The sequence below is a fragment of the Eumetopias jubatus genome, unplaced genomic scaffold (assembly GCF_037043125.1).
Source record: "Eumetopias jubatus isolate StellerSeaLion01/CBP00866 unplaced genomic scaffold, mEumJub1_p1.0 scaffold_15, whole genome shotgun sequence".
Taxonomy (NCBI): domain Eukaryota; kingdom Metazoa; phylum Chordata; class Mammalia; order Carnivora; family Otariidae; genus Eumetopias; species Eumetopias jubatus.
The window spans coordinates 64,686,272-64,710,556 of NW_028274821.1; the positions used below are offsets into that span (position 1 = coordinate 64,686,272).

Below are 24,285 nucleotides of genomic sequence, written 5' to 3' on the forward strand. Positions count from 1 at the left end.
CCCAGCCATTGCCAAAACCAGAGTCATAAATCTGCCACCATGTACAAAACGACACTCAATGTGGGCTGGAGGCCTAGCAGGAAAGAAGAGGGACCCCTTCCCTTATCAAGCAGAATTCTTTCTCTCTCTCCAAGCATAATCAGGCCCTGAATGAGACTATAGGACCCAGTAAATGGACAAATAATACCCTAGGTATGGTCAGTAAAATACAGAAAAATGAACATCCATGAAGCCCACTCATTGGAGTCTGAGCACTGGACCAGGAATATTTTCCTACCTTTTAGTTATAAAATGACCCCTTCCCCCTCTCTTCCTTCCTTCCTTTCTTCCTTATGTAAACATTTATTATCACTTTATATATTCCCAGCATTATGTCAGCACCTAGATACATAAGTTAGTATATGTCCTTGCTCTGTTTTTTTTTCTTTTATGCTTCATACGTTAATTGGAATTTTAATATTGTTGGCCAATGGTAACAATTCTTGTACTGCTTATTACCGTTGACATGAGGGTCTTAGGATTGACTTATAGACATTTTATTTGAGCCCCATACCCTTTTGCATGACAAGTTTGGTTTGGTTTGGTATGACTTGGAGCGATTTTGTTGAGATTTTTATGTGGGTATATGTGTATGCACGTGTGTATCTTTAACAAGAATAGGTTGTGTATAGATTCTCTCACACATTTTCTTGCTTTCTTTGCCCTCATGTGTGAGTAGTGGAAAGCTTCACTAAATGGAGAATTTCTAGAATGTGCACATCTCTTTCCTGTGGAGTCAGAATGTTTTGGGCTTCTGAAGTGGCTAAGGCAAGCAATGCTTATCTCTTTTCACATTTATCCTTATGTGGTTATCACCCTCAGTCCCATTTTCCTGATTTACTTTGTAATCATATGTCATTTCATGACATTACATGGTGTATTTATTAGTTTTTGTGCCCTCCCTACACACACATACATACTAGACATCTGTTCACAACGCTGCCTCTGGCAGAGTGGGTTCTCCCTCTCCAGAATTGTTGAATGCAAAATGAGTGTATGAGTGAATTTAGGTTAGAAGAGATAATTCACTTTGTATTACTTAGCCTTTAGTTTTTATTTAATCTTAAGCAGTACACCAAGAATTGTGTGCTTTCTGGTCCATATTGTCAATTTTCTGCATTGTTCATCTTCAGAGAAATTAAGGTCAGAGGATTCTATCTATAAGTAGGTCCTCTAAAGATTCAATCTTTTATTCATTCAACAAATATTGATTGAGCTTACTATATAGCAGTCCCTGTCTAAGCACCATACAAGGAATGGCAAAAGTCCTTCCCATAAGGACATCATAGTCAACTGGAGAGGGACATACAAACAATAATTGCAGTTAATTGGGTAGATGTCAGGATAGAGATCTGTCTACTGTGTTGTGGGGCAATGACAAGACAGGGTCCCTCTTTTCCTGAGGGAATCTGGTAAAGGCTTTGGGAAGGGTAGTGACATTTTCACTGGGTCTGGGAGGATACATGATGGAAATCGTTTTGTGTTCTTTATAATCTACCTCATTAAACCTGTATTTCAAAAGACCTTCATTAATCTGATATGCTTAACTCATTCCGCATTGAATAACTACTTTGTACCTTACACTTGGCTAAGCCCTGGGGGCGTATAACCAAGAACAAGACTGGCAGGACATCCCATGACAAAGAACAACAATAAGAACACATAACCGTTTCTGATAAGAAATAGAAAAGAGAAATACAAGGTAAGAAATCCACGTATAACAAGAATGTCTGAGCTAGTCTGTGGAATCCGAGAACACTCGCTCAAGGCAATACTATTTCACATATCCAAGCATGCATGAATTTATCCCCATCTGTTCACCAAGATAAGGAACAGCAATGCAGTTCCATCATGTACAGTCAGGACAAACAAAACCCCTTGGCACCTTATTTTAGCAGGGATAGGTATTACTAGAAAAGAGGGAGGGCTGAGTTCTTAAAGCTATTCAAATATTTGTCCATGGCAGAGCATCAATTCACTGTTAATGGGACATTAGGCACAAAATATTGCTAAGTCTGAACAACCACACTTAGCACCTGCCAACGTGATACACGCCATTGTGTGCCTGTCGGACCCTGAGTCCTATCTCCTCCCGCCAATGTCCTATCCCATTCTGACTTGCCTCCAGTTCTGTTTCCACAACACCATTCTGTCCTGTACTTTAATAGCATCTGAGTTTTTCAGTACTTAAAACATATTGCACTTAACTTGTTTTGTCTTCTATGTTCTCAATATTAAACACAAATTCAACAATTATTTTTATTGAGTCACTACCAAGTAAAAGTCTAAGTCGTAAAAATGAAGGCTCTGGAACCAGGTCTTCTTGGCTCCAGAGCTGGGGTTTGTGACTTACTAGCTCTGACCTTGGTCAGAGATTAGTTTATTTCATCCCTCTGTGCTGCAGATGTTATACTTGTGCAGTCAGGGTAACACGTGCACACAGGGTGACGCATAATGGCCACATTCTAGTGCTGCCTCCCCTACTGTCCGACTATGGGAGGCCAAGTCCCTGAGACCTTCAGTTTCCTTGCTCGTAAAGTGGAAAATATCTGTAAACGACACCAGTTCTGCAATTCTACAGTTTAATTTCCACACCCACGTGCCATTCATGACGTTGTCCTCTTTATCCATCTAAATACATACTCCGTAATGACAGGAGGAATGTGCAGAAAGGGAACTCTTACACAGCGATGAAGTTTACCTAACACCATAAGCGTGTGTCTAGCAAAGAAGAACATCTATAAGGTCACGTTCTTCCGGGGAAATGCTGAAGTTGGGATGAGGAAAATAAAGATGGCATATCATGTGATGGAAAGTGTGAACTTTGGAACTTAGTTCTCCTGAAGACCAGTGCCAGGGCCTCCACGTGCCAGCTGTATGCTCTGGCGGGGACTGAACTTTCTCTCTTCACCAGTACAACAAGGGTAACAGTACCTACACTAGGGACCTTCTGAGCATGATCAATACTATGATGAAGTACCAGACACCTAGTTATCAATAGATGATGGTAATTAGTAACTTTATTCTTCATTGATGGTTCTCAGTCTTCACCTGTGGCAGAGTTGGTGACAACTTACCTCCCACCAGTTCCTTATTTTAAATAGGAATACACTGTGCTGAACGCTAGAAGCATAATCAAGAAACAGAAGCCATGGTCCCTGTCTTCAGGAAGCTTACAGTCTACACAAAGGCATTATGATTTATATGATAATATATACATATTAGTCCAAGATGAGAAGAGAGGTGGCAATTATAAAGAAGGGACAGTCAGCCAGTTCACAGTATGAGAAGTATAGTTCGGGCCAATATGTTCAAATAAAGATTTATTGGGTAAATAATGTATTGCCATATAACAGAGTAATAATTCATCGTGATGTGAACTTATAATGCCTTGTTGGGCACATGACTGTCCCAGTCATTTCTCATCATTGCAGCTCACACATTCAGTTAAAAGAATTTAGTCCCAGCATGAGTGAGCCTTATCATAGATTCTATTACAATTTATTATTGCAACTCATGGTTTTATATGAACTTAGAATTTAATAGGATTGCCTGAAACCTCGCCGAAATGATCAATCATTGCCATCTCTAATTCTTTTGAAGAATTAAATACAAACTACTATTTAAACCTCTATCTCTACAGCATGACATCTTTTAAAAGAATCTGGAGCCTCAAAAGTTTGGGTTTTGCTTTTGGTTTTTTAAAGTCACTGGTCTTTTTTATCAGACCGTTCTCTCCAACTTGACATTTCTTAAACATTCCTTCTCCAGATTTTTATTGGTGAGATATCCATGTATTTCATAAAGTCAACCAGAGAATCTCTGATTGCCCAGGAAAAAACCATTCTGACTGGAGAATGCTGTTACCTGAACCCCTTACTCCGAAGGATCATAAGATTCATAGGTGAGTACAAGAGCATGCTGAACCGAGCCCTCACTTATAGGTACAATCTACTAAACTTACTACAGATGAACACGCTTGATAGAATAAACTAAGCTATGGAAGCATCAACTTTAAAAGCAAGGGTTTCTTTAGGGATTTTCCAGGAAGGGCAGATATTGAGCCTGATCATAGTGCCAAGTCCAGTTTCTCATCCTTGAAGTGAATGAAGCAAGATTTATTCAATTGTCTTACAAATGATTTCAACTTGGATTTTTTTCCCCTATACAATATTTATCTGAGATTCCCTCTGGACATATATTTTAATGTTGACTGAATACTGTCATATACCCTTTTACTGAGTCTGGCGAGGGTGTGGGGGCACAGCAGGGGACACCAATAAAATGAACATAGAAATAATCAAATTTCCTGGCAAAGATTTCCCATCCAGTATAATTTTGTTATGCAGGGAACTCTACACCAAGTATGGGAATGTAACTCATCAGGGTCTGGAAAACAGTGCCTTTCCAAGGTTGGAAAACAAATAGTTTTATTAGTGTTCATGATAAGACATAATTAAGGCATGTTCTATATCTCTCCTCCTAGAATTTTTAAAAAAACATCTGAGGTGATGGGGGTAATGATTATAGAATGGGAATGAATATGTATATGAGAATAGGTAGGAAATAGATTTTACAGAGTTCCTCCTACACAGTAAATACTCAATAAATAACTGTTACAGTGTTCAAATGAGATCTTACAAATATCTATGACCAGATGTTCATGGGAGCCAGGATAAAACTCCCAAAGTGTGAACATGGCTAGTATTAAAACAAGCTGAGATACCATTTAAAACCTACAGAATTGACATCTGAGAAAGTGAAGGCCAGAATACAACATCCTCTCGACTCTTTTGGTTATCCTTAATCCTGTTTTTTCCTGTTGTAGAAAAGGGTTGGATTACATCAAGTCTTAAGCAAATGACCACATTAAAATAGAATATGCAAGAACTTCTGTGATTGGAGTGGGAATGAGGAAAGTAGTAGAGTGGGAAGCCTAAGAAAATCCAATTTAAAAGAAGCAACTCTTAACATTAAAATCTTCAGGGCTGCCTGGGTGGCTCAGTCAGTTGAGCTTCTGCTTAGGTCATGATCTGGGGGTCCTTGGATCCAGGCCCCCCACCCTGCACCCTGTTGGGCTCCCTACTCAGCAGGGAGTCTGCTTCTCCCTCTCCTTCTACTGCTCCCCTGCCGCTTGTGCGTGCTTGTGCGCGCACTCTCTCTCTTGCCCTCTCTCTTGAATAAATAAAATCTTAAACAAAAAAAAAATAGTCTTCAGCATCTACTGATGGTACCTGCAGAATGACCTGTGGAAGTCTGCAGTGAGCTCACTAGGTAATCCCTGGTCAATATGATGTCACCACTGTCTGAGTTCATTCATTCCAAACAGTGGTGCCTTTCAAAGATGTCCAGAGTTTGGTCACTTCCCACCAGAGTGGCTAGGTAACAAACCATCAAGGAGAAAATAAAGGAGAGAAGAAAATCTTTATCATACAGGACAGTGGACTAGACACTTTATGAACATTATTTCATTTAATCCACCCAACACCCTGTAAGGTAGTTTATAATCTTAATTGTACAGATGAAGACCCTGCTATAAAATGGGGTAAAGTCACTTTTCCCAAGGAGTGTGAGAGTGCATATGTCTATACACACATTTACATAATTTGACTCAGAGAAGATTTTATGATCACTGTGTGATCGTATAATTAGAGCAAGTAATTTAAGCAGAAGGTTATTAGATTACAGTTAACTGGAAATATCTTTAAAAGACACTGTTGATCTTTCTTGGCAAAGATAAGGAAAGAATCTGGGGCAGACTCCAAAGAAGAGAAATTGTAATTGGCGTCTATCGTGTGTGTAGACCTGTCTCTCTGCATCGTGGGGCAAGACTTGGTTCACTGAGGGATATCAAAAGACCCCCCCCCCCACTATCCAGGAACGAATCTTGCAGATTGCCTGTGGTAGTACCTGAAATTCCTACTGGAGTCATTCATCAAGCTGAAGTGTGGTTTCAGGAGGATGATTAAAGTAGAAATGTCTCACCCTAGAGGAGCAAAAAAACTCCCATTTTCATAATCAATGACACATTAGTCCATTGGAGTCTATCATAAGCTAAGAGAGATGGTGTTCACAGGGAAGGGTGGGGAGACCGCCAGCAGGTAACATGCAAAGCTTGCAGAATGAGAGGAACAGCATCAAGAAGGAAGGGAGGTTGCTGGGTATGGAAGCACTTGCTTCATGCTTTCCCTCTTTTGTTTTATGGCACCAGGATCTGCCCAGTTGCTTAAATCCAGATCCTAGAAGTCACCTTAAGCTATCTGAGAACTTGTTAGAAATATACATTCTTAGTCCAGTCCTCATCCCATACCTACCAAATCTGGGAGTGGAGCCTGATGATCTGTGTTTCATGACTGGTCATCCAGGTGATTCTGATGCACTCTGAAGTTTGGGAGCCCTGGGTGCAGGCCAGTGAAGTTTCTTGTCCTGTAAATGGTCCCCCTACATCTTATCTTGCAACGTGGCTCCAGCACCCCAGGCACACAAAAATATCTTCCATTGACCATTTTGCAGATCCTTCCGGAGACAAACTATGATCAAGTCATTTCCCTGCTTAAATTCTTTCAGAGCATCCCTGGTGTTTTAAACAGTGCGATGCTTCTCCCTGGTTTCTGTTCATGTGCTGCTCCTTCTGCCTGGGGAACCCCATTGCCATCCTCCCACCCCTAAAGCTGACGATCCTACTAATCCTCCAGAACACTGCTTACACATTACCTCTTCACCAACCCAGACAGCTAGCTACCTCCTCTCCCAGCCCGCCACTGAGCCTGCGTCTTTGATAGGAACTCACCTAGCCCTGTAATTATATAAGTCCATTACTCCCATTACTTTGTGATCCTTTGGAGAACAGGGACTGTATCTTTTCGCTTTTTATCAACAGCATATTGCAAAATGCCTGGCACATAGTAGGTTTTCAATAATATTTTTTGCTAAGTAAGGAAAAAAGATTAAATCACAGATTTGCCTAAAATTGTTTCCATAAATGCTGTTTCTTAAATATTCATTGGCCTCCTGTTTAACTTTATTACCACTCTTCAGCTTAGTTCTAGGAAATTAAAGTACATACATTAGGCAATTTCTAAGAGAAAGAGAAGTCTGTCCTAACTTCATATAGAAGAGTTGGAGGTGGGGAGAGGGGTCTATGTATCTTAAGAAAGGCAACTTACTTTTTTTGAGTATCTGGATGAATGTTTTTTATAAGAGGAAAAAACATACTACTTAGAGATCCTTTAAATGGGGAGGTTTCCTTTGAAAAAATTAAAGTAAGGCAGTAATCAGATGTATTAGAAATGTTATTGTAAAGAGCTTAACAGTCCTTTTGTCTAGCCTAATAGCCACCAAAAATCATCAGAAAATGACAACTGCTTTAGCTAACTATTCTGATTAAGTTGAAATTGTATGACTTTCTCTTGCAGTTTATATAATTATTCTAGAATCCATTATAAAAAGTATTTCCCAACAAACATGATCAGCTTCTCACTGCAAAATGACCAGTCAATTAGCAAAATATTTTTAAACAAAGTAACGCTTTATGCCATCAAAGGTAAGGAAAAGCTTGGTATTCGAATTCGTTTCTGGCAGGACTGTATCCATATACCCTTTCTGTGTAGCAGTGTGAGGGTGCGTTTCAGTAGCTAACCTTTTACCCAACTTCAAATAATTTATCCTAAGGAGATGATCATTGATGTCTATTAATCTTTATGGACTAAAATTATTTTTATAACATAAATTAGAAATATCTAATGACACACTTTTTTCAAAATAATGCTAACTCCGTAAGTTGCAACCTCAGAAAATGTTATTTTTAAGAATTTTTAATGAAAGGGGAAATATTCATGATATAATGTTATATGAAAAAGTCAAAACACTACGAATCTGTAATTATTTCAAAATAAGGAGGATACAACATCATAGGTGTGTGTGTGTGTGTGTGTGTGTGTGTGTGTGTGTATCCCAGCTAAAAAAGACTGAAGGGAAATACACTCACAGTTAACCTTTGTCACTTCTGATTTGTAGCAGGATGGTTGAATAATTTTTATCTTTCTATTCTATAATTTCCAATTATTATCATGAATAATTTTAAAATCAGAAAAATAGCTAAACATTATTTTTTTAAGGGGGCCAAGGGGAGGAAAAATAGGGGAAAGGTAGAGGCTATTCAGAAGGTTGGCCAAGTCCTTTAACGTGATCGTCAGTGTAGGAAGCAGAGCTGAGAGTGGTACCTTGGCTCTCAGTCTTCTCTAGTCTGACTGCTGTGGACCTGAACAGTATCCCCTCACCCCCATCCCACAGATCCAAATTAAATGTTCAGTGAAAAAGTGGCAAAAATAGTGAAGTCAGAGGGAAAACATTCAAATGAAGCCATCTCCTCCTGTAGATAAAAACTAACTGCGTTGACCTTGACAGAGAGGATGGAATTGCTCTGATTCACAGATCCAACAATAAATTGGTTTTCCCAAAGTGGTCATTAGAAGAAAGATGCCCTGCCTCCCAGATGTAGGTTCCACCCACTTCTAAACTGTGGTTTAATTTCTCAAGTTGTGTTTCCATGACGTGGGAAGGGAGGAAAAGAATTGACTGAACTAACAAGTTTCACCAATATTTTATAAAAACAAATGCAGTCAAATTAGTAACACGTATTTGGACTTCTCCCTCTTCATTTTTTTTCTTCTGCATTCCTTTCCCTTCCTATACCATCTCTTTTGGTGTTGCACTAAACTGAACAACACCACCACCACACGGGTTTAAGCTCTCAAAAGAGATAAACCCTTGCATTCTTTTTTCAACAGCCAAGACAAAATAAGGAAGTCACATTTTCCAAAAAATTCATGAAGAGAAGTTTAGTTAAATCCTTTACATTAACTAATATATTGAGGAAATGTAGCCTTGTAAATATCAATTATTAAATAGTAAGCTTTGGGTTTAATATTGAAAAGTAATGAATAAAAAGCATTAGAATTTGATGAGAGTTTTGAGGTTGTTTGCCATATGGAAGGAAAACTAAATTAACTTTCCTTTCCTGAATAAATAATTTCTTTTGGGTTAAAGGAAAAAAATTCATCCAAATATGCCAAGATTAGACTGTCTATTAGCAACTAAAATAGCCTGTCACCCAGAAGCTATTTATTATGGGCTTTCCATTTGGGATTACAGAGTTGCTCCATTATTACTTATAATAAAAATTTAATTAAATATCAAGCAGGTCTTATGCCATTTAGGTCAGGTCTGAGGATTAGGTAGTACTGGACAGAATAGAAAGTACTATGGTAAACAGTTAATTCATGTAACACTAATTAATTGCCATAAATTAAGTGTGATCTAAATGGAGCATGAATATTTTAAATGCAGCTTCAAAGGTCACAGTGTTTTATGGTCATAAGAATTGATGCCCTGAGACAAGCTAAATGTCAGCCTTTTTGAGAACTAGAAAATCCTTCTCAGTTTTGAAAGTCACTTAAATGTACTTTATCTAAAAAGAGACTTAATTGGATTCAGTAAGTCCATTTCTATGTACATTCGGTATTTATAATTAAATTATAAACTGGAGGACTGATCATATTCATTCAACCTTCAACAAATAATTTGTTGGGCATCTACCATATAGTAGATATGTAATTATTCTAGAATCCATTATAAAAAGTATTTCCCAACAAACATGATCAGCTTCTCACTGCAAAATGACCAGTCAATTAGCAAAATATTTTTAAACAAAGTAACGCTTTATGCCATCAAAGGTAAGGAAAAGCTTGGTATTCGAATTCGTTTCTGGCAGGACTGTATCCATATACCCTTTCTGTGTAGCAGTGTGAGGGTGCGTTTCAGTAGCTAACCTTTTACCCAATTTTACCATATAGTAGGCACTGATTAAGTTGTTGAGGACAAATTAGTGAACGAAAGAGAGATTTATTTGCCCTCACTGAGTTTATATTCCAGTAGGGGAAGCCAAGCATTAAACAAAATAAATAAGTAAATTATGGTGTTCATTAGAAGATAAGTGCTATGAGGAAAAATAATGTAGGAAAAGGAAATGGGGAGTTTGTAGGGGCAGATATGCAATTTTAAGTGGGGAGGGAGAGGCTGTCCTACAAGAATTGTCTAGAGTTGGCAGTGACTTCTTAGCAGGACAGTGACCATCCCAGGAAACTAGGTGTCCATTGTACCAAGTGAAGAAGTTGAGGTTCCATTTTTTCTAAAAAATAACTTGCAGTGCCCAGGCACCCACCTTTAGTCCTGAGACAAGAGGCAGAAAAATGCCTGACAGAAAAATGCCAAAAGTAAGGCAGGGCATGGGCCTATAAGCAGATGGAGATATTTCCAGAACTCATTGATAGAAACCAGAGTTGAAGCTTTAGGATATGCATCAGGAGGAGAAAGCCAGGATGGATCTTAGGGGAAAAATGGAACCTCTGTTTCTGGAAACTCTGTTTCTGGAAACTCTGTTTCTGGGCTTCATGAGCAACCAAGCCACCAGACTTTGAGACTGACATGTTTGGTACTTCCTTCTAGGGAGCAAAGATGCCAGGGGCTGTCGGGGCGGGGGTGGGGGGGAGGTGCACAACGTGGAGCGATGCTGGAGCTGGGAGCCTTGAATGACTAAAAGGCACAACTAGACCTCTGTTCAGGTCTCCAGAAGTTGTGATGAGCCTGCCTGTGGTTGCTTTGCTCAGAGCACAGAACAAATCTGCTCTCCTTTGAGTGTCATCCTCCATGAATGAGAACATTCCAGACCGGAACAAGACTCCTGATCCAGAACTCTATAGGTTACTCTCATTATCAAGAAGAAAGTTATTTAGGGGCGCCTGGGTGGCTCAGTCATTAAGTGTCTGCCTTCGGCTCAGGTCATGATCCCAGGGTCCTGGGATTGAGTGCCGTGTCTGGCTCCTTGCTCAGCAGGGAGCCTGCTTCTCCCTCTCCCACTTCCCCTGCTTGTGTTCCTGTTCTCGCTGTGTCTCTCTCTGTCAAATAAATAAATAAATAAAATCTTTAAAAAAAGAAGAAGAAGAAGAAGAAAGTTATTTAGTCATATGAGACTCTAGTGATCCTTTCCTGAGGGTTCTCCCAGCACCAGTGTCTAAAGGCTGGACTCTAATAAAAGGAAGGAATAGACTGCCACTTTCTCAACACTTTGCAGAAGAGCCAATGCAAATTCATGGCACCTCAGTGAACTTCTTTCCTGTAAAGCAGTTTCCCAACCTCAGCATTACTGAAATGTTGGGCCAAATTGTTCTTTTCCACATAGGGGTAGGGGACTGTCCTGAGTATTGTAGGACGCTCAGTAGCATCTCTCACCTCTATACACCAGATGTCAGTAACACCCCTGTCCCACTAGTGACAATCAAAAATGTCTCCAAACACTGCAAAATGTCCCCTGGGAGCAGAATCTCCCTCAGTTTTAAAGATTTAAGAAAACAAGTATACTTCAGACTTTTGCTTAAAATATTATATCAATATTTTTGCTATGAAGATGTTACACACATCACAAAATTAGGCATAGTGAGATGCAGAAATACTGTCTGAATATTAGAAACAACTCCCAACAATTGATAAAGGGTCACTTATGTGAAAAATAAAATTTACAATATATACAAATATCTAATTCTTACATTGCACACCTAAAACTAAGACGTCAGTGATACCTCAATAAAAAAATAAAGTAGTGTTTTGGAAACAACTTAAGTTATCACATTAGAACATCATAACCGTGATTAGGAAAAGCATCAAGCAGAGACACCAGGTCAGTATCTGTCAGTCAATAACAGGGCTTGATGCTGGTTGTTGATAGGAATGGAGAGGATTCAGATCACCAGGTTTGCTTTAGAAACTTTTGAACACGATCAGAAAGGGTGGAACTCCAAGGCTGTTGTTTGGAAGCCCTCCAGAATTTGATATGCCCATTGTTACATTCTTTGGTAGGTAAGGAATCTAAAATCTTCCCGCTCCATATTTAGTTTGTATCTAGGGCATACTTCCTAGAATTATTTGCATCCACTTTCTCTATTTTATTGTAATATTTCACTGCCTCGGGGTGCCTGGGTGGCTCAGTAAATTAAGCACGGGACTCTTGATTTCGTGTGGGGCTCTGCACTCAGCACGGAATCTGCTGAAGATTCTCCTCCTCCCTCTGCCCCTCCCCCCACAAATGCACGCTAGATAGATAGATAGATAAAATCTTTAAAAAGAAAATAATTCCACTGCCTCTGGCACACTTTTAGGATCTTTGTCTCTATCGACCAGATTTCGATCCACACTGTCTAGGGGAACTGAGAAGCAAATATTTAAAGACCAGGAGTAAGAGAGAAGTCAGACATTTGAGAAAGAAAAATACTGAGGAACTGTCCTCAGAAAGGAGAGCTAAAGAAGACACTCCTGTTGAGATGAAACCATATCATCGAGAAATCATGTCATTTTATGCTTTGGGGAAGTAGAAGTGTGTTTGTTCTCTCATTTATAAAAATATTTGGGGGGTTTTCTAGTTGATTACCCATCATCTTTATTAAGTAATTATCCTTTATCTTCACTTATCAATGAGTGGTTATAATAACAAATATTGGGTATTTTTTAAAACCACCAGCTCATCATATTGTAAAAGCTGCTTTATTAATACAAAGGATGAATAACATATCATAGAGTCAAATATTTGAAGTTGTTAGAATTATAGGGTTCTTGTCTCTTTCCTATGTTTTAAAAATAATTTTATAATCAATTTATGTAAAACACCTTTACTGGGGACATTTATTTCCCTCAGTTATAACTGATATAATATCTAATATAGATATTAGATAACTAATATCTATATCAAGCTCACAATTCATAAAATGTTCTTACAACTATTTCTATGATTTGCATAATAACCCTGTGATACAAAGTAACTGAGGTTCAGATTAGTTGATTTAAATAAAATTGTTCTTAGAATTAAAACCATGCCATCAAGACAAGTAGACTGCTGTCAGCCTTTGGTGTTTTCCTGACCTCTGTAGGAAAGAGACCACAAGATCTTGTTTGGTGAACACCTGAAATTAACTGTCCAAGGAACTGATGTATTCAGTTGTGTCAGAAACTTGTTTTTGAAGCATAAAATAATATTTGATGATGTGTAGATCAGTTTGCACTGATGATGTTGTATTACACTAGAAAAAAAGTCAGATTTATTGCCAAAGTGATGAAAAAAGTACCTCATTCAGTGATGACATATCTCAGGTATTCTATCATACTCTTGTCAGAAAACTGTTGTCTAAAATACTGAGAAACTCTTGCTCTGTTGTGACAAGTGCAATACATTTCATCAGGGGCATGTTCTAAATCCTTCCCTCTTCTGTGTATGTGAGTGTGTGTGTGTGTGTGTGTGTGTGTGTGTGTGTGTGTGTGTGTGACCAAGCAAATAGAACTAAAGTGCTTTTTTTCATGGCCTGATACCTACCCATATTTTTTTAAGTACATGAAAATACAAGCTTAGAAGATTATGATTAAGAGTATGGATTTAGAGGTACCTGGGTGGCTTGGTCGGTTAAACGTCCGACTCCTGGTTTTGGCTCAGGTCGAGATCTCAGGGTGGTGAGATCGAGCCCACCTCTCACTCCATGGTCAGCATGGAGTCTTCTTGAGATTTTCTCTCTCCCTCTGCCCCCCCCCACACATGCTCGCTTTCACTGTCAAATAAATAAATTAATCTTAAAATACATATGGATTTAGAGTTATACTATTTAGTTTCTAATCCCAGCTCTTCTTGGTCGAGTTAATTGCCTCTCCATGCCTCAATTTCCTCTGTGAAAAGTGGACATACTAACAATGTCTACCCCATAGAGTTGTGGTGGGGACTGAGTGAACTATATTCTAAAGCATGTAGACCAATATCTAGTACACACTAAACACAGCGTATTAGCTATCCTTGCTATTATTTTAATTATTTTTACCTAGTATCCATGGCACTCGTATTCAAACATCTCATCCATGCAGTACATCGTTGCGAGGAAATGGGACAAACACGGTAACCACAGATAAGTCTCTTTGTTAGGAAACCTTCAGTTTGAATAAAGCATGTTAAAAAGAAGACATTGCACCATCTTTCCTTTTCCTAAAGAAATGGTTGTTTCCTGAAAGAATGGTCTTCACAACTGAATTGAGATAAACAGCTGAGTGACTTTCTCAATTGAGATTTTCCCCTAAGGATCTTGATGTGGCAAAAGTAAAAGCAAAAAGGAACTCTGTGCATTTCTTTCTATCTTGGTATTCCATTTGCAATGGGGATTTGATGAAAGATGAGATTTCAAATTAAAAGTTGGTGATTGAATCAGAAAGTACATTGAGGAAACTGAACCTACGAGTTCCTTAGGTGTTCCCCTCCCACTGTGGAAAATGGCACTGGTGAAAATGGCACCATGTACTTGTACTTGCCCATGTGGGATAAGATTTTCATCCATTTTCCCACTAAAACAAAGGCTAGGAACTGATGTGTTCCTTGTTTTTTGAACATCGTAGTGGGAAAGCGATGACAAAAGATTCACAAAGCTGGTTAAATTTTGAACACGAGAAAATGTTCAAGCATTCTCAATGTCACACAGCACAATAGTTCTTCAGTCCTCTCTTTCATTGCATTGTTTTGCTCAACATAGACAGAAGAGCAGCCCTCTTTTAGAAATGTTGGATAAAAGGCTGAGAACATGTGTTGAGGGAGGAATGGGATTCCCTCCCCCTCTTCAGAGAGTACTGTTACCAACCTAACCCAGATAACTCATTGTTATGTCTTTTTCAATATCCTTTTCTTTTTGAAAGTTCTAGATGTTAGTTTTTCCACATGAAAATAGGTAGGAGTCATGATTCCATGTACCCCTGTGTTAATATTTAAACTGACAACCACTGCAAGTTCTCAGGATTCAGAAATGGGGACGTTTATCTCAAAGATGTCTAGGTATTAAACTGTACCCAAGCTGATCGTGATTTCCAGATTCCTTATGCTTCACAGATCTCCCTGGTAGGAAATCTCTCATGTTGTGTATAGCAGGGATCTCCATATTCCAATTTAAGGTTCTTTTTTTCATTCTTGCTGCATTGAAAATGGAGAATCCTTTAATTTCCACATGATGACTTACAAGTTTCCTGACTCATGAGACACTTACTAAGTTCCAGTTTTCAGTTATCCTCTCTATTCGCCAAGTGCCTAGCACTATGCTGGATTTTGTGTGGATGTCAACCCTGTGTTCAGTAGAATCAGGGATGTGAGACACCAACACGAGCTAGAAAATCTAGACAAGTTCCTATGCTTTTTTATCCTCTTCTCCTATTCTTAACTCTGAAGTTTCTTTAGCAGTCCATTAATTAACTCACAAATAAGTATTAAATGTTTACTATGTGCCACACTTGATACTAGGTACTTAGGATGCAACATTAATATAGGCGTGTTCAGTGCTCCTAGAGAGCTTATATATTCTACAATTCCAATGGGAGAGATGGACATCACTAGATAATCACACAAATGTAAAATTCTCACTGGGACAAAGGGTACAAAAAAGTAAAATAGTATCATACTAGTCTAAAATAGGAATATTTTTTCCAAGACCCCATGTGATATGTGATTGTTTCTTTCACCCTATTCACTCTTAAGTGAGGCAAGACCATCCACAATATTCATGAGCAGATAGAAGTGTGGCTTGCTCTTGTCCACACTTGAAAGCAGGTTGGTGTGCACAGCACGAGTCCGGTCCCCAGTTAGCGTGCTTTCTGCCGGAGCTCCTCAACTCCAGTGAACTGGCATCTCCTTGAACCCCCACTGCTGTGTGGATGAAGAGCACACACAACTACAGGGCCCCTCAGGCACTCATCTCTAGAGCATGTGGGTCTGTTCCCAGAAGGGGCTGCTGTCTGTGCCTTTGCCACCTCCCACCTAGTTGTTGCCCAGAAGTGTGTCTCTGAATACATTTAGAAGAATGAAGAAGGAGAGGAGACAGTTCCAGGCAAATTCAAACAGAACTCATCCAGTAGAGTGACCACAGCCCTATTTTCTGAGCAATCTCAATCCCGAATTTCTGAGTCAGGGGCCAGATTGTAGGAGAGAAAGGAAATCTCTTCCTAGGTTTTCTCCCCTGATCTCTGTCTTTTAAGGAGAAATTTGAGTTTTTCCTGAAGTAAAAGTCCTTGTGTGTGTGTGTGCGTGTGTGTGTGTGTGTGTGTGTGTGTGTATGAGAGAAAGAGAGAGAGAACCCACTCCATGGCACTTACTGATAATGGAACCCCTTCCTGATTCTCCTTTTGGGTTGGCATTAGGAGTTTCCATCTTTTTTCACAGGTATCGTGTATACTTTAGTAGACGATTGAGAGATGTTCTACCAGGAGCGATTAAGCAAGGTGCCATTTTAAACTGGAAATTACACATTTATAATTTAATATAGAATGGTTGGCCTTCAATTTAGAGGTTTCCCCTAAGATCACAGGGCCTTTGTAGCTAAAAGGAATTTAGTCCGTCCCTCACCCCACCAATGCCTCTTCACCCCATTACCACCGTCCTGTCTGGGGCTAGGCTTCCTACTGAAGGTCACCTGTGTGAAAATCAGTAGCATCCTCCTTGGCACCAGGCAGTCTGGTTATGTACTTTGACCAGTTTTTTGTCTGGAAGACCTAAATGTATCCTGCTATGAGTCCTAGTACCTTTTTCTTGCATGCCAATTATCTGTGGCTTTGCTGCTTCTCCTTATGCACATTTCCTGGTCATGTCACTGCTCCTGCTACATTCACAGTTGAGTATAAGGGTAGAATCCTGCACTGACTCCATAACAGGGACCAGATCCCAGAGTTTTACCTCCATGTCCTAAATTGCTAGCAATCAAAGACCCTAACTTATCCCGAGAGAGACTGAGATCAGATGGATCCACATGGAATCCTGAGGGGGAAAAGTAAGGACTTTTTAATACCTTTGTCTTCCTCTTTCTTCATCCTTTATCCTTCTTCATGCCTGACAGGTGTCCTGTTTAGGCCACAAAGAAGATGCATGCTCAGGTTTCCTTAGCTGATCTGTGTCATCCTGACAAGGACCACAGACATCATCATCAATCTCTTTGTCCTAATTCCAGGCCCTTCTAGCCTCCTGTCCTCTCAGCATTCTAATGCCCATCATCCCTTAGGGATGGGGCAGTTCACAACCGCTTACCCCATACCACACCAGAATGTCTGAGCCTTGTGAGGTGGCCTTTAGGCTCAACCAATTTGCCCCTCCCTCTGCCGTTGCTAATAGAGGTACCTACCCTATTTGATGCCATGCTGGATGTGAAGCTTCTCCAAAAGGTTTACAGGGCTGAGCTATACCCTGAGATGGGATGGGAGGTACTTCAACTAGATTTCCAAAAATCATTCAATCATCATATTGCCCTGCCCCTGGGTTTGACAGCCAGTGTGAGGCAGAGAGTATGGGAATGCCTTTTCACTCCCTCAGCCAGGGTTCTGGCTTCTCCTTGTGTGTCCTCCCCAGCCACATCCTCCCCTGCATTGGGATTGATTTTAGAACCTCAGTGATCACATCCTCCAGACCATGGCTCTTAGTCTTCCCATCCAAGCCTTTTTAGAATTCCAAACAAAGGAACAATATCGACAGGTGTCTCAAGCACATTGCTCTGGCAAAGCAGAAGCACTTTAATTTTAGACTGTTGTGTTGGCTGTAAATCCATTCATAAATGTGATCAGCTCCCCCGAAGCAAGGAGGACTGTTGGGAGCAGTTTCCTAAGAGAAATAGAACCCACTGGGGGGGGGGGAGGTTATAGGAATGAAAAATATATCTGTTAAAATTTCAAAAATACGACCTCACTGAAAGAATTTTTGACACTAAGGTAGGTTCCATAGACATTTTAAAAACCTCTCCTTCAAATCATACGTTGCAAGAGACCATAAATGGTGTTTCACCTGACCCTAAAGACAAAAGTAGCTATTGTGAGCTTCTGAGGCTGGGAAAAGACACACAAGGAGCTCAGGGTTCAGAGCAATGGCTGGAATGTCTTACAAAAGCCCTGCAGGATCTGACTTTCTCTGTGAATCACTGCTGCAGGGTCTACCGCCCTTTGTTGGCACGGCCTGTTGTCAGGCAGGTGGATTCCCCGTGCTGCCACAGTGCCCTTCTGAAGCTAGATCAAATGCACCAGAATGAAAGGTTTGGAAAGCAGACGCTTGTTAGGGCATCAGGGAAAGCAGAGATGATCCTAAGGAGGCAGAGAAGAAGAGAGGAAAACCACTTTCTGCACAAATATCCCGAAGCAATAAAGAGCAGGGCTGCCCACAGCAGCATTACCATGACTGTGGGGCTGGCACCTCAGACCCGGATCTGAGGATTCTGGAAATCCCATCTCAGAAAGCTCAAACCCGCCCTAATCAGAAGCACTTCTGACAAATAAAATGCCAGAGGAGAGTGCTGCCACTTTTCTTTTTTCAAATCATAAATTACCCTAGTTTCCTGGAAAAGTATGCCTAGACAGACTTATTGCCCCCTTGAAAAAGCCAGAGACCTGGTCTTTAAGACTCTTGCTTAAAGGTGTAAAAAAATGTCTAACCATTCAGACTTCCAGAACCTGGGGGTGAAAATTGCCACAAATGATCAATGATTGCCTACTCTCAGAGGTCAGACCCTCTGGGAGTGAGCCGGCTGAAGCTATTAAAAGAGCCAGTTCTCATTGTGATAAAACACATCCTGGCAAAGCCACAAAAAAAGAAAATTACAGCAATCAATACAGATCAAAATGAAAACCGGATGAAGGTTTCAGCCAAACTTGTCTTCACTTCTATAATGCTATAATGGATTAACTTTTGGGTGCTGATATCAGCACAATTTGCAGATCGAGGACATTGAATATGGGAGTCCAAGTGGGGTAGAAATTTAATTGAAACTACAGCAGATCCTTGACAAGGGTTAACACTGCCTCTCGCACTTGCCAACTTCTCCCATAATTGAGCTGCATTTCTGAAGTGTCTATCCCTTCCAACAACTTGTACGCACCTCGGCTCTGCAGCCCCGCTTGATATATTTAACAGACGATAGTCCACTGATAATCTAGAGTTGTACTGGGGCGCCTGGGTGGCTCAGTCTGTTAAGCGACTGCCTTCGGCTCAGGTCATGATCCCAGAGTCCTGGGATCGAGCCCCGCATCGGGCTCCCTGCTCGGTGGGGAGCCTGCTTCTCCCTCTCCCTCTGCCTGCTGCTCTGCCTACTTGTGCTCTCTCGCTCTCTGTCAAATAAATAAATAAAATCTTTAAAAAAATAATAATAATCTAGAGTGGTACTGTATAGGCTTTGAAAGAGTTCACAGTGAGGCTTCCTATAAGGAATTCTGCTTTACCATGTTCAATCTTACTGGAACTAATCCCATGGAATTTGCCAGAGAACAGATAAAATCCAGGAAAGATAGCCTACCCACAGGATTCTCAGCCAAACAGCAAAGTCAGCGTGGCAGGAAGAATAATGCTTCCTCTCCCAAAATGTCTGTATCCTGATCCCGGAAACTGTGGATTTGATACCTTATATGACAAGAGGGAATTTACAGGTGTGATTAAATTCAGGATCTTGAGATGAGGAGAGTATCCTGAGTTAATCAGGTGGACCCAATGTAATAAAAAAGTCCTTATAAGAGGGAGGCAGGAGAATCTGAGTCAAAGAAGGAAGTGTGACAATAGAAGCAGATGTCAAAATGAGATGATTGCTAGAAGGGGGTCACAAGACAAGGAATGAAGGCAGCTTAGATGCTAGAAAAGGCCAAGTACGAATTCTACCCTCGAGCTTCCAGAAGGAACACAGCCCTGCCAGCATTTTGATTTTACCCCCGTGAAACCTGTTTTGGACTTCAGATCTCTAGAACTAGAAGAGGGTACCCTTGTGTTGTTTTAAGCCGCTCAGTTTGTGGAACCTTGTTACAGCCGCAGTCAGCAAAGCGTGCCTTTAACACTCGTCCCTTCTCCTCATTTTCTCTGCCCAACATCAAATGAAACATCCAATTCAATCAAGGTTTCTGGAATGACCTTTTTTCTCTCTTTTAGGGATAACTCCCTCACAACCCCATTCACTCTCAGCTGCCATGATGTCATAGATATCCCCTCGGAGTACTTGCATTTCCAAACAGGACTGGGGAGAATATATTTTCTATCAGGGAAAAAAAGTAACTGCTGTTGAGTAGCTACTGAAGCCAGGCACCATAGTGGGTATTTTGGACCTATTCTGTGTCATCTTTCCAACCTGTGAGGTATCACTCCACCGCAACCATGTTGTGACTGGGGGTCCCAAGGTTCAGAGAAGGCAAATCACTTATACACGGTGAATGAGTCAGCAACGCTGGGGCTCAATGGAGCCCAAAACAGTAGGACTCCAAAATCCTAGTTCTTTCAATTAGAACATGCTGCTTCTGCCTTACTTATACAAAACAGTAAAATGCAAACAGCAGAACGTCTACATCAGATTGGAGGAAATAATGGTTGGGGAAGCGGTTGGGGAAGCAGGCACCAGTCGCTGCAAAGATGAAAGTGAGGGGACCATCTGACTCTGGTGAGGACCTCTTTGGCAGGTTGTTGTGGACTCTCGCCGCTACGTCTTCTCTTGGGGACAAAACTGTACCGACGTCACCATTCCTGATCGTTTCCACTCTCCTTGTAGGGGTATTTGCCTTCGGACTTTTTGCTACTGACATTTTTGTAAACGCCGGGCAGGTGGTCACGGGGCACCTAACGCCATACTTCCTGACAGTGTGCAAGCCCAACTACACCAGTACAGACTGCCGGGCACACCACCAGTTCATCAACAATGGGAACATTTGTACTGGGGACATGGAAGTGATAGAAAAGGCTCGGAGATCCTTTCCCTCCAAACACGCTGCTCTGAGCATTTACTCCGCCTTATATGCCACGGTGAGTATTCCGGTCCCGCTGTCACTCCCAAGACGAGCGTTTGGCTGGGATGTGAGTCTCTCTGCCCTCCTCACTTTCATTCTCTCATCGCTGTCACTTAGAGTGTTACAGGAAACACGTGACAGCATGTTTCTCCTGTACAGCATCACGCTGTTGCCCCCACACCCCCCTACCCAACATCCCAGGGTAATATACTGACCTATCAGAGGCTATTAATTTGGCAATGTTGATAATCTCTTAGTCAAATCTTCCCGTTTTACAGAGGCAGAAACTGAGGCCCAGAGAATAGCTGAGAGCCCCCAGTTGGAGCTGGGACCCAGACTCCTGGCACCATGTCTGGGATTCTCCCACTGCCCACAACAACACTCTTTGCCAAAGGTTTCATTGGTTCCAGAACAGCACATATTTCTCACACCTGCCTACAAATTTGCAGGTATGGGCCTTCATGCACAAGGTTGCCTGGGTAGTGCAGCAGAACCGGGATAAAAACACAGCGTTCGTCTGCTCCTCCTGACACTCTTCCTCTTCATTTACCCAGAATAGATGAATGATCCTACGTGACCCCCAACACCCGAAAGTTCACTTCTCACTGCTCCCCAAATCATACAGGTTTTGACTGCCCCCACTAGGGTGTAATGTTCTCTTTATACTTTTTACTTTCATTACAGAAAAAAACCTGAAGTGTGTCCCATGTCTTAAAATACAAGAAGAAACAATGGTGTCTCTTTTATTTTCCTACTCTTTAATTGCGTCCATTTTGGAAATGACTTCATCTCCCCTTTCTCTGGCCTTTGCTTCCTTAGAACCAGGAGTATAGAAGTATAGAAGGGATCAGCTCAAAGGCTGGATATACTATGCCTTAACCTGTGGAAGAGCAACTATTGGTCAAAAACACACCTTTTCCTTACTTGAACTTATGTTCCAGGTGTGACTAGTCTAGTGATTCTCAATGAAAGGGAGGGGAAGGAGAAGGCAGAGGAAAGACCCCTTTAAAATAATCCATTCATCCCAGAGGTTCTGAGCAAGACTCACCCCACTCCCCAGGGGAGTGTTCCTACCGTCTCCAGTGAGAGTAACTGTGCTCTCCCGCCTCTGATCAGAGCATGTCCCTGACGTCGCCCGGATGCACACATTCGGGATGGAGAGAAGGTGACTGACTACAGGTCTGATCTATTTAGTTCAATTTAAAATAAATTACTGAATATTCTCTTAAAACAATGGTTCCTATGTGCCGAGTTCACAGGATCACATCTTTAGGATGAATTTGTCAACCACCAATTACCCAAAATTAGCTTTCCTAGTTATTCCTTTTAGGTCTACTTTTTAATGAATATGTGTAAAAATGATTTCAGCTGACCCCCACTAAGGAAACATGCATGTAGATAATAGAGAAGCCTCAACTTACAAAACAGATCCATTGTAGCTTGGTAAGCCTTCTTTGCTTTATGATAGATACATAGATACATAGATACATAGATAGATGATAGATAGATCAATCGGCAGGCCACATTTTTTAGACAAAGAAAGTCCTCTCAGGCATTCGGCATATTCTTCAACTTTTCAAAATATCCATTTGTTCTAAATTATCTAGAACCAAATTTTATATGAAGCAACGTACTCGTGAACCCTTTTCTGTATATCAATCAAACTCAAGTCATTACTGCATGACATTGTATAATACCATTATGAAAATAAATCTGTTACTCATCATAATCGATTGTCTCATCAAATGAGATATAAATTTCTTTTGAGTAAAAAGAAGTCTGCTCACTCAGAATAGATGCTGCTGTAGCACTTGTTTTCAAGAATTCAGGTATAATCCAATTCAAATCATGCCCCACAGGCGGACTATAATCAGATAAACCCTGATACAAGATTCCAATTGTGTGAACACTTTCTGAGCCCCTATTATGTGTGAAATGCTTTCAGAAATTACTCAACAAAGGGGCGCCTGGGTGGCTCAGTCGTTAAGTGTCTGCCTTCGGCTCAGGTCATGATCCCGGGGTCCTGGGATCGAGCCCCGCATCGGGCTCCCTGCTCCGCGGGAAGCCTGCTTCTCCCTCTCCCATTCCCCCTGCTTGTGTTCCTTCTCTCACTGTGTCTCTCTGTCAAATAAATAAATAAAATCTTAAAAAAAAAAGAAATTACTCAACAAGGATCTCCTAAGTGCTAGTTAATACTGTGAAGAATACTAAGCATTAGCCCATGCTCTTAATAGTTTGTGATCTTAATAGGAAGGATTTATAAAGAGTATACCTAAAAAAAAAAAAACACACAAAAACATAAAATACTCAAGTTACACATATCTAGTATAGATGTTAAGTGACATTTCCTATACGGTGTCAGAATGGTGTCATGATGTGCCTTCATCTGTGTAACTGATCTAACCAGTTCTCCTCAGGGCATCTATCACACATAATATAGAATCCCGTCCGCCTGTATTCACACCACCATTGTGAATTGTGAATTTAGGAAATTAAGTTTCCATGGTCATATTGTAAAATGCATCTATTTCAACTGGTCCGTGCTCAGGCAATACAAACACACTATACACTATGAGTATTAGCATCCTATTTCAGAGTTGCAGACTCACTTGTGAAATTTTTAAAGAAATTATGGAATGGATCAGTAATGCCCTCTAGTGGTTTCTTGTAACCATTGCCAAAGGCGATTAACGACTTCTTTTGAAAGAGGCGCTAGGCCATGAGACACACATTTAATAACACAGCCTCTGAAACTTTAAGAGTCTTGCCCAACTCCCCACAATGGACAAGAACAGCCTACATCTCAGGTGTCATAAATTGCATCATCCTTTCCTCAGGTCAGGTCTTCCCAACCTTTCAGATGTCGTGGGACCCATAGAAAGGCTCAATATTTTAAAACACGCTAGAGTAAATGCATGGAGAGAGCCCACCACAGCTGTTCCAAGGAATGTGAGAATCCATTTCCCAGCGCAGCTAAAACCTCCTTGTGTGACACACTCATTTGGCAGTTCTACTTCAGTCAATCAACTAACCAGTCAATGCTTTTGTATTTGTGGCCTGCAAGTGCGGAGAATCAGCTAGAACTCTGGGGGACACCAAAAGTGAAATGTATAGCCACTCACCTACCTGGTCTTCTCTTCCATAAAATTCATTCTTGCAGAAGGTTTATTTGGTCTCTGAGATTCGATATGGGTTTCCTAATACCCCCAGATGATTCTTGAATTTGTTGCATGAAAACTGCATGTTCTCAAGCTGATCTTTATGCTGCAGCCATTCTCTGCACCGCTGTTTCTGTTTACGGGTCCCTTGGAATACAGAACAACATGACTCGTGTGTGGCTATTGGGGTTCTTGCTGCACTACTTTCCTACCCAAATTCTTCCCTAAGTGACTTAGTGGA

At 40.8% G+C, this 24,285-nt stretch overlaps 1 protein-coding gene across 2 annotated transcripts in view; it reads left to right on the top strand.

Moving 5' to 3' along the window:
* The window catches only part of PLPPR1 (phospholipid phosphatase related 1), a 112,862-nt gene that overhangs the window by 79,048 nt on the left and 9,529 nt on the right, over positions 1-24,285 (top strand). For both annotated transcript variants that reach the window (XM_088018920.1, XM_028108856.2), the window contains 2 exons: positions 3,811-3,943; positions 20,652-20,902. In XM_088018920.1, the coding sequence (XP_087875046.1) occupies positions 3,811-3,943; positions 20,652-20,902 (384 nt within the window). The remainder of the gene's footprint in view (positions 1-3,810; positions 3,944-20,651; positions 20,903-24,285) is intronic.